General features: G+C 36.6%; 1 protein-coding gene across 1 annotated transcript; it reads left to right on the plus strand.

Moving 5' to 3' along the window:
- Nucleotides 1-11,091: 11,091 nt before the first annotated feature.
- LOC120132723 (CLAVATA3/ESR (CLE)-related protein 12-like) lies at nt 11,092-11,682 on the plus strand. Its single transcript, XM_039149420.1, has one exon. It carries the CDS (start codon nt 11,212-11,214, stop codon nt 11,521-11,523), a length of 312 nt encoding a protein of 103 aa, XP_039005351.1. The 5' UTR covers nt 11,092-11,211; the 3' UTR covers nt 11,524-11,682.
- The last annotated feature ends 249 nt before the right edge of the window (nt 11,683-11,931 follow it).

Consider the following 11,931-nt stretch of genomic DNA (forward strand, 5'->3'; position numbering starts at 1 on the left):
TGAATTTACTCATCCTAAACCTCAACTAGCTGCTCATTTTTCTAGGCTAGAAATTGTGAAAGAACTAAGGAATGAAATGGAGATTAAAAAAAATTTCACTAATGAGAAATTATTATTTGCCGCGGTAATTTTGTGGTATGCTGACATTGTCAAATTTCTCGTTAGTGTTTTTTTGCTTCCTTACTTGAATGGCCTAGGAAAGAACAAGGTCATACACGATGGTGGCTACTGGCATAGGGATGACCTCAACCTCTCCAACGAATTTGCTGCCCAAGTGATTTCAAGTTGCCACAGCAAAAAGGAGCGAAAAGAGATCCCATTCCACTACCATTCAACTTCATGCATAGAGCACTTTGAAGGAGAGATGACTACTGCAAAGGTCCTAAAATTTAGATGTGAAAGACCCGAAATGCCAAGACAATTTATTTTTAAGGCAGAACTGTTATATGTGTGGGGCATTTTGGTCTACACTGGTGCTCCGATCGAGCGTGAAAAATCTGTACTTTTATTGGACGATGTCGATACCGGCCAAGCATCTTGAAGATGCCGTGACATTTCAGATTTACTCTTGTGCATAAATAATATTTTATTATGCTATCGTTTTAGTTTATTTTCTTTTAAGTGCTTATTTTTCTTTGCAAGGTCCATCCCATGCAGCCCACCGAGTCAATGGAGGAGAAACAATATGAGATGCCACGACAAGTTCCTTTGCGAAGGAGTCGACGTCGCCTTAGGAAGACATCTCAGCGTACGGAGACCCCGCTCCCAGCCACCCCAGAAGGTCATCGCACTCCTCCAGCTGCACCAGCTTCTGACTCCGAGCATTCCAGCCCCGCTAAGCTCCGCAAGCGCACTCGCCGTGCAACTGCTGCACCACCACCATGAAGCCAAGGTACCTTGCATTGCATTGCATTCATAGCATGTAGTTTTCATTTTTCTTATATTTAGTAAGCATTGGGGACAATTCTTCTCTCAAGTTTGGGGGAAGTAGGGTTCTCGCATCATTGTATAATAGTATTAGTAAAATAAACATGCCATGACATTAGTAAATATAGAATTAGTTTTCTGGAATTAATTGAGGATGCCCGATGATGAAGAATTCTTGATGGCTAGGATAGAATTTATATGACTGGTTGAGGATGATAGAACCAACTCTAGGACTTTCTTCTTTGAAACCCTTGAACACGAGTGATATTTTCCATGCTTGAGAAACTTAGAAATTTGTTTTAAGAGAATTCTTAAATGTCGTGGCATAAAACTGTGAATGATGAAAACCCCGCATAAAAAAAAAGAAAAAAAAAGAAATATAAATTATAAATAAATGCCTTGGCATATCTGTAGAGGAACACTCCGCTATGTCTTGGCATATGAGTGAATGAAAGTAGTCACAGGATGACTCTACCTGACTAGCTCGGGGGTGAAAGGTATGCTCCCTTTCATCTAGAGTGTGGGATGGTAGAGTGATGGGCTGACTCTCCTCGTAGCAGAAGTAATCAAAGAAAACAAAGGGGAGTAGTAATTTGAAAATGTCATGGTAAATTGAGAAAGCTTGAGTAGAAAATTTTTAGGTTTGTTAAGCATGGACTGGATACAAACACGCACACACCCACATAAAGAATCTTGCCCTAGGGGACGGTACTTGATTTCTCAAACTAGTCTAGCATGTTGAAGCCAAATGCTGAGGGCTGAAATTTTATCCCATAAAACTACTCTGCTTCTGAACTTGCCATGGTATTTTTGTTTTGCTTAATACTATCCATTGCTTGAGGACAAGCAATAGCTTAAGTTTGGGGGTGTGATAACTCCGTAAAAAGGACACATTTTGGGACCTTTTCACTTAAGTTATTGAATGTCTAAGAGCACATTTAGGACCATTTAGATGCATTTAGGAGCATATAGTTGCATGTGGTGGAATTATGTTTGCCGCGACATTTTAATTTGTCATCAGTGCTACCTTATGGGGAAGGTGTTTGTCTAATGATGTGCAGGATTTGAGAGCAAGGAAAAGAAAAAAGGAAAATGCCGTGGCATAAGGAGACTGTTGAGCAGAATCAAAATGCCGAGCTGATTGGCATTTCGAGAGCGAACAAAATGAAAGAAGATATTTTTGGAGCCAGTTGTCCCTATTTTCATGGGATCTCTGACCATGACCGAGAAATCCGGATCTTTGATCATGACCGAGAAATCCACCTGGATCAGCGCATATCCTTACCTGCCCAGTAAACCACCCAGGCTGGACTATTGCCAGCTGCCCAGCAGGATCACTGCCAGCTCTGCCCGATCATCACGTGAATTAAGCATGATTTGGGATATCTTTAGAATTTTTACACAAACCTTTAAGGTTTTTCTCCCCCTATAAATATATGATGAAGCCACAATGTTAGGAGATTTTGGTTCCAGCCATATTTGATCTAAAAAGTTAGAGAGAGAGAGTTTCATCTTTCTCCGTCAATCCTACTTGCCCTGGCATTTCTCCTTGACTAGCAGAAGAGAGTGGCGTTCTGAGCATCTGAGAGGAGCTAGTCCGCTGGGAGCAGTCCTTGGTGGCCGATGAAGGCATTTGACAGTGCACGTCGAAGGCTTTCTCTCCTCCCCTTAGTCATTGCTTTTATATTTTGTTGTTGGGTTGTAAGGAACGAATGAATCTTGCTTTGTGCTTGTTGATTTCGAACCCCACCATGAACTAATCCTATTTGGTGGGAGTTCGTATGGTTATTTAAGTTGTTATTTTAATGAATGGTTGTTGTTTCATGCTCTATTCTGTTTTGTTTATGATGCTTAAAGCCTTGAGGTTGTAGGAGCTACGAGAGTAGCCTTTCCTTAGGAGGGTTCATGAGGTTCGAGAGAATGCCTTGGCAATTTATCTTTAATCTTCGAGAGAAGCTAGGGAGGAACTACATAAACAACGGGTTCTAGATAGTAACTAGGCCTAATCCACCTTAGAGATAAGAATAGGATTTCATTCAACTAAAAGGAGTTGTGTATAAACGATAGGTTAGTTGTTAATGCTGCCGCAAAAAGGTATTACCGAGACATATTCTATTAGCTGAGTCAATAGGATCACTGCTTGGGCTTACGCCAATCGGTTTTGCCAGGGCATCTTTAGTCTGTCGAGTCCCTTACTAGAGATAACATAGGGCACATCAGTAGACTCTGTCGGGCAGGGTAAGCATAGAAGAAGCACCATTCAGAGAAATAGACTTAAGTTTTCCTTGTGTCTCCCATCACTCATTTCCATTGCTGCTTGTCTTGTGAGAAAGCTAAAGTCCTACATATATTAAATCTAGTTTTTGCATTTTTATTTTGCCTTGACATTTCCATTTGTTTTCATGTATCACAATTTAATTTGCCACGACATATCCATCTGCTACCACACTATCACCATTCCATTTCCACTACGTCCATTCCATTTTGCCACTGCATTCTCATCTGTATATACCATAACTAACTTTACTTAGGTGACAAAGTAAAGTGCCTTGACAAACCTATTTGATTTCCCCAATTCCCTGTGGAGACGATACTCTACTTATCACTTTATTACTTGTTCGATTGTGTATACTTGCACACATATCCGCATCATATTTTAGTACTCACAAACAACAGACAATTAGCAAGACCAATAAAGCTTTCATCAAACTGATACCAACAACTGGAAACCAGATGACTATTCTTGCCACAAAATTGACATTGAATCCGTGGACGACCATGACCCCAACAACGAGATATACCACCAGTCCCTTGCCAAGAAAACTTCTGGTCTTGATAGTAATGGCTAGCACCGTCAGACCTTCTTGTAGACTTATCATGCACAAGATGAGCACTCATCGGTAACAACTCTTCTTGCTCATCAAAACTAACAAGCTGAGTTTTAATATCTACTAACATAGAACAAATATTGTCAAAGGGCACGAATTCTCGCATGGTGATTATAACGTACATAAAAGGTTGATATTCTTTGGGGATAAGAGCCATGAGGCGAGGGCACTATCTTGAGTAATGAATTCTTCATACAGATCATTAGGAACAACAACATCGGCTTCATTAAAAATAGTTTCAGGCGAAGATTGCATTGACCCACTCAGAAGACATTCGTGTTTATGGGTACGAACTGTAAGCAAGACTTGCTGCTTCCATCGCAAGAAGTTCATTTCATCAAAAACAATATTTACCTTTTATTTGTAAAGGTTTTGCTAGCATTAACAGAGAACTCCATGGAAGAACCAAGAATAGCACATCAACATAAACAAGCCAAACAACCTCAGGATCTTGTAGCAAAAGATACCATGATGAAAAACCCAGTGTTTTGAAAATCGGACCGGACCGGCCGGTTCAACCGGAAACCATTGCCTAGTCCGGTTCAATCTAGACCGATTGAACCGCTACTAGTGAACCGGCCGGAACCGTTGAACCGTTCAAACCGGACCGACTAAAAACCGAAAAAAACCGCCAATTTTTTTTTTAAAAAAATTAAACCAAACGACGTCGTTTGTTAAACGAGCCAAGTCGAACTCGAGTTTTACTGAGCTCGACTCGAACTTGAAAACTTTAAAAGTAAGCTCAACTCTACTCAAACTCACGAGCTAAAAATTATCAAGTTCAACTCGAACTCAAAATATAATATTGAAACTTGAACTCGAAAAAGCTTGAACTCAAAAAAATAATTTAGAAGCTCGATTGAAGCCTAAAATTCGAGCTTGATTGAAGTGAAAGAATAGTTCACTCAATGCTCACCAAAAAGCTCTATGATTTTGAATGTCAAATTACCTCTATTATTTATAGAAGTTAGTTGGGATGATCTTCTATGTTTCTTAGCTATGTGAGATTGTTTTTTTTTTAAAATTAAACCAAACAATATCATTTTGTTATGATTTTTTTAGCCCCAAATTTATTTTTAATTATAGTTATATAATTATATTTATTATTTAATATATTTTACCTTAAATATTATGTTGTAGTTAATTTGAATTATTTTGTTTCACTTGATTTTATGGTTTTTAACTTATATATGTTATAATTTGCTTTGAATATTAATTGTGATATAAAAAATTATTTTTTATTACATATTTTTGGTATTTTTATTTAATTTTTTAAATAATTATGACGTCGTCCGGTCCTTCTGACCGATCAGATCAGTTTAATCAATTAAACCAATAAACCGATAGCATGATCGGTTCGCTAACCAATCGGATTCTGAAAACCATGGAAAAACCACGTAAAACAACAAGACTAACAGGAATTTTAGTGAATATGTTCCATGCATTAGAATACAATGCTACACTGCTTTTTATAGCACCTGCCAGTGCACAGCTAGGCCTAACTGAAGCAACTATGTTAGACTAACTGACACCCTAACAACTCTCAACCACTAGCTAGCCGTGCAACTAACAGTTACACGTGGATCCTACTTGATTCCTAATAGGACCGTTGAATGGTTGCTCATACAGTCGAAGCCCCAAATCCAGAAGCTAATGAATAACAATAGCTTCAGCTTTGCGGCTTCAAAAGCCCATCTTCGACTTCCAAGGCTGAAGTGGTATCCAGAACCCACACCAACGCTGCCATTCAAGGGAAACCTTGCCAGAAAGAGAGGCAACGTAGAACCAGTTTTCGCCCCCTAGCAAGGAATTTGATAGAAAAGAAAAGAGAAAGGGCAAGGACAAGGACAAAAGCAAAGAGCTTGTCGTCTCCAAGGTTCAATGATATGGCTTCTTGGAGTTCCTTAGAGACTGGAAAAGAATCTGGGATTCAAGTGAACACTCCTTTCTCGCAGGTCCAAAACACAAACACTGGAATAATTAACCAAGAGGTAAATCCCCCCTTCTTGCCATTAGAAATGATTCCAAGATGAATAAAATTCTGATAAATCCATATATTTGTTTGCTGCAGCAGAACCAGCTCACAGGCTCAGTCCTTTGGCAAACCATGGGAGGCCTGAAACAATAAAAATCCATGAACAAACGATGGGCTTTCTATCTTATTTTGATATACGAACAATAAATATTAGATGCATGCTATGTATTGCTTGTTTGCTTTCTGTACTAAAGACATGTTTTCCCCCTCTTCTTTCAGTCTATTGTGGAGTTTAGTGTCAATGATTGTTGTTTATGAAATAACTTACCGTAAGATGTTTATGCTTTTCCTACAAGAAATTTTGTTTGTACATTTATGGTATAAGGCCTCGTTAGATATCTCTGAGAAAGAAAATGTGTTGGTATTATTATTATTCAAAACAAAAAAAACATACAATGCAAAGGTTTGTCAAGGAAAATACAACAAAATTGGAATATTAACAAGAGGAAAACCCAAAAAAGCGCAAGAAAAATATAGTACGATAGGAGTGGACAAGAAAATCCAAAATAAGTAATCTTGCATAGGACCGAGACAGAGATGAGTCAGTAAGCCATAACCGAAATCAAAGACATCAACACAATCAGCCTCCCAAACTCTGGGGAATTCTTTCTTTAACTAACCTCAATGTTGCACGCTCTAGGAATGTGAGTGAGGAAACATAGTACATATCTCTCGTCTAGATTTTTTTTAATAAAATTAATACATTTTATGGTATTTTCCTTTCCAAACTATGTGAATCTTGCCATTCTCTTGAGTTTTATTTTATTTTATTTTATTTTTGCATCATTGGTATGTTACTCCCTAGTGGGGTGATGAAGTGAGTTCATTAAGTGCATTCAGAAAGAAAGAAATACAACATAACTTTTAGGAAATGATTGAAATACAAGCATGGATGATCCACTTTAACCCTTCCGTTAAAGTTTATTCCACTTTCAGGCCATGTTTTTTCTCCAAAGTCTATACATTGCCTAATTGGATATATTTCAACATATCAATCAGTTACTTTATCCCTGATTAGACAACTAGCAAGCATATAGAAAAAATATATATGGATTATAATAAAATAAAATATACCATACCGTCTTCCTATCTTTTGCATGAAAAAGAGTAATTGAATTACAATTTTACATTAATGTTGTTCTTTAGAGGGAGATTTGCATATAGAAAATATGTGCAACTTTTTTTTAAGATTTATTTTAATTATGAATCTAATCATATACTATGTATTAATTTTGGTTATAATTATTTAGATGAAAAGTCCAAATCTCCATGGCTATAACCCTACAATGTCTACAAGGTACAACTTAGAAAGAGAAAGCACTATCTTCCATTGAGATCCAAAGGCCAAAGGAAAATGGTATGCTGTACAACAGTGAGAACAATCTTCAGAGACTTGAATCTACTTATGTGAGGTGAAGTGCTTAACCTTTTCTATATACTTACCTATTTCTTTGAAAGAGGTAGTAGCTGATTGAAAGAGTACAATAGTTTGATTCTCAAGTCTTTTAGGGTCCTTTGATTCCATTTCTTCCATGTTTTTTATGCTAGAACTCCAGCTTAAATGCACCATTTTCCATGGGATATATTAAATTCTCCATATCTGTAAAACTAAAAGGAAATTTATATGGCACTTCATCCAGATGATGGAGGAGAAAGAAATGAAGCTCTTAACCTGCAATTTCTCGATAAATTTCCACTATAAACACATATGAGCCAAAAACATGTAGTACGCTATCAAAACACTGCTTTACACTTGAGATTCCCATTTTTCTTTCCAACTCCCGAGTTTGTGAAAGAGAGAGATTCAAGAATTCATCAACCCAGAAAACCTAGTTAGAAAAAGAAAGACCTAAACCTAGAACGTTCCATAAAAATAGAGAGAGAGAAGGGGCCGGGAGACTCGTCAGCCCACTTCTGGGAAAACCCTGAGGGAGTAAAATAGAGAGAAAGAAGAAACACGGTAGTTGAAGTGGAAGCAGTAAAAGCTTGGAAGTTCCATCATCAATGGAGATGGAAAAGACAGGCTAAAAAGTTTTCTTTTGTGTCAAATGTTAGGGAATGTTATTTGTCTATGAGAAGTTGGAGCAATTCTAGTGGAGATTTGCAGAAACGAGTAGATATAAGATAAGCAGACTAGAAAGAAAGACATGATCTCTTTCTTTTCCTTTCCTTTTTCTATCATTTCGTCTACCTAAAGAGGTGGGAGTGCGTATGTAACCCATTATTAGTGCAAGCAAAATAATTCCACTTTGTGTTTCCAGTCTTTTTCTTCAATAATCGATTTCTTTACTATTAGTTACTTATAACTAGGGCCACATATAAGGATTCAATGATCATATGCAATGGACTGCCTTTATCTCTAAGTGTTTTCTGAGGTTATCAGTACAATAAGGAATAAATGGAGTCATTGATACCACAAACTAGAAAGTGAGAGCATCGTTGATATTTTTTCCCGACAACATGCAAATGCAATTAGCTCATGGTTTGTTTGATTCCCAAATGCATGCAAATGAATTTGATGTTACATTTTAAAAGTTGAAAGTATAAATCATTTCCTTCAATTTGGTCGCATCTTGGAACAGTTGAAGAAAAATTATCACTACATCCATTTAACACACAATATGTGTGTCATACATGAAAAAAATTAAACCCGTCGGATTTCAACCTAATTTTATAGGATTAAAATTTTCTTTAAATCAAATTTGAGTCAAATGAATTTTTCGAAGGAAAGGTTGAGACATAATTGATTTAAAGTGTATATGCAACAACATGTCTTATGATAACTACTACAATGCCTTTTATATATAATGTATGATGTCACATACTTGTGGTAATTCAATAGTTGTTTTATCATATCAACAATGAAGATGACTAGAGTTTATGTTTGAGAGAAAAATAATTGTTTGAGTTGGGTCAGAGTTTAGGGTTTTGAGATGAATGGAACACCACAACCAGGTGAAGACTGAAGAAGATTTTTTTTCTTGGGTTGACTTAAAATTCAACATTTCGCACCCTATGTCTATTCCAACATATATGTATAAGATAATACATAAAAGCCTAAACTAAAAATAAATGCAATTAAAAATATTTTTTGGTTAGTAAATAATCCTGTAAGTCATTAAATTATGAAATCGATTTTTATTTTGGTCACTTAACAAATATCACATCAATGAATTCATTAAATTTTTAATTTGATTTTAGTTAAACTACCGGTTAATTAATTACACAAAAATTTAATTCTCTACTATGAAAGTAATTATATTAAAATATAAAATATAAAATAATTAATTAGATTACCCCTTTTTGACATATATGGAGACAAGTGTAAGAGAGAGAGAGAGAGAGAGAGAGAGACAGTGTGCGGATAAAATTTGTTTAATTTTATGAAAACAAGCATAAAGACAAGACTAAACACGAACAGCAGTAGATAATATCAGCAACAGCAACTCAGCTTTATTTAAGTGGAAAACTCTGTAGAATTAAAGCTTTATTTAATATAGTTTTTGAACTCACCTTGTGCTTCAGGGAAGGCAGTAGATAATATCAGCAACAGCAACTCGAGCTTTAAACCAAAGCATGCATGAGGGAGAGAAATGTTTAGCAACATCAACGAAACACAGAGAAAAAAACCAGTTAAATATGGAGGGATTCAATGTCTGTGAAGAAAATAAATTACCTATCAAATTCTCCAACATTTACCAAAAGAAATTGAAGTAACTGAAGATATAGATGAGTAGAGGAATTTGTGTTTCATTGTGTCCCACGATTTACCATTAAACACCAATCATTTTGTAGAATGGAACTCCTCTTTTACAGTGAGAATGGTACAACCGTCCTTTTTGACTCTCTGCACTTTTCTTTTGGAGACTATCGGTTTGCAGAGTCCAAGCAAACTACTGTTGCCTTTGCTGTAACCCTAAACCATTTACCTTGGCCCTACAAGTTTACCACCGTAATTTCAACGTTTTAACTTGTATAAATCCAATCAAATATATTTAACATATTATCCAAAATCGAAATGGAATCGGGTTTAATATTAAAACCTAAAACGGAAACTAAACCGAACATTGGTATGAAACACCGGATCAGTTAGTACACTCGACTCGTACATGGCAAATCAAATCAACTGAGTCCACCAAATCTCACTAAATCTGCACCCGCCTGCTTCAAACCTAAACCACCACCACCATGCTAGCCTAGCTTGGCCTTGGCCAGCCACCCATTGCTCGTCTCTTCCAACCCATTCGGCGCTATCTATTACAGCAAAAATATTATACTCAAATCCAGTTACATTTAAAGTTGGGCTAGACGGGCTCAAAAGTTTGAGGCTGGAATCAAAAGATATAAACCATTTAAGAATGTTCAATTCTATAATCTTTCATATTATACCAATAATAATGTCGAATGAATTAAATTCAACCAATAAAAATATGTAAATAATTATATAACATGTCAAATATAAAAAATAATATATTTAAAAATTTAATTATATAACATGTGAGAATGATAATATACATCCCACTTGGGCTTTGGTGGGAGGGTTTGACTTTTAAATGTCCATTAAGTTAGTAATCACTAACAACTCAGATTGACAAGATTTGCATTGCATTTAATCTAGTTAATGGAAGGTCAACATCAATAAATAATTATTAATAAAAACGAGCATGGTGATTTGCAGGTCAAAACCTTCCCTCACATGGCATGAAGTGTGAGATTAGCAAAGGTGATGGGTGGGGCGGAGGAGAGCCGCTCGTTTTGCAACCCCACTTTGGGAGGATATGGTGAAGTTAAAAGTGTAAATCTTTGGTTGAAATGCTGCCTTACTCTTAGTCTTCGCCCTTGGAGTTAGTGTTGTGCACTGCACACTCTACCATAATGGATCTTTGTCTTCCACTCTTATTCATTTCTTTTCACGTGCCATACCACTGGATTGTGTTATCCACAAGTTACATTATTTGTTCAAATTTAATTTCAATCAAATAATGCATTTGAAAATGAGAGAATTATGGGTTTAAGCCTGCTTAAGTACATTTGATTTGATTTTTTCTATTTAGAGGGATTTTAAAGTTAGTCCAAGGCCTGACCCGGGCGGGCTATATAGTCACGTATTCCAACATATTTGGTCATCCCAATATACCTATAATAATAATTCAAGGTTTGACAAATGTGGTATCAATGGGGGTCGTGTTGCTTCACCGCAAAGGAAGTTTCATTGGTAGAAGAAAACGTCGACAACTTTGCCCCATCCGCATCTGCCGGACCTTCATGTCCTCTCTAATAAACCTAGCTAGCATTCCATTCCGAAACCCTATTTCTCTCCACATGTTCTCTTCTCTTCAACCCTGATGAATCTCCCTAGCAATGGCCATCACCAAATCTAGTTTTTTACTTCTCTGCACCTTCATTCTTTGCCTCTCTTTCTTGCTTTTATTCTTCGGACGGTGCAACTTATTCCATGATGGTATTAGTAGCCACACTTTGAGCAACCGGAAGCTCCTGGCTACCAAATTCGACTTCACTCCATTTCTACATCATCACAAGCATCACCATCGACCGCATCGCTCCATCGACGACAATGTCCACCGCCCTGAACATTCCGGTAACAAGATTGATCCGCGTTACGGTGTAGAAAAACGCCTTGTTCCTACCGGTCCAAACCCCTTGCACCATTGAGGTTTTCTCATTTCCCCCCTCCCCTTCTTTCTTGTATGATTTTCTTATTTATTTTCTTATCAAGAAAAAAAAAGAATATGTAATGAAATTAATTTGTATGAATTCCATATATACTTGTCCAAAATTCCATAAATGATCATAATTCAGATATAGTACTGAAAACTTGGATCTCTCATTTATTTATTTATTTTAGTTTTGGATCATTTCTTTATAAAGTTAGTTCTTGGATTTCCGATCATATAATATGTTTTTCTTGTAGTTTACTACATTTAATTCCGTGCTGATAAGAAATAACTACAGAAAGAAGAGTAGCAGCAACGGCACGGCACATCACAGCACGGGGAGTGTAATTTTAGCAACGCTGCCCGTAAGAAATGTACTTACTATTAATTAAGATTAGTTACAATA

This window comes from Hibiscus syriacus, unplaced genomic scaffold (assembly GCF_006381635.1).
Source record: "Hibiscus syriacus cultivar Baekdansim isolate YM2019G1 unplaced genomic scaffold, ASM638163v2 tig00110569_pilon, whole genome shotgun sequence".
In the NCBI taxonomy this organism is placed as follows: domain Eukaryota; kingdom Viridiplantae; phylum Streptophyta; class Magnoliopsida; order Malvales; family Malvaceae; genus Hibiscus; species Hibiscus syriacus.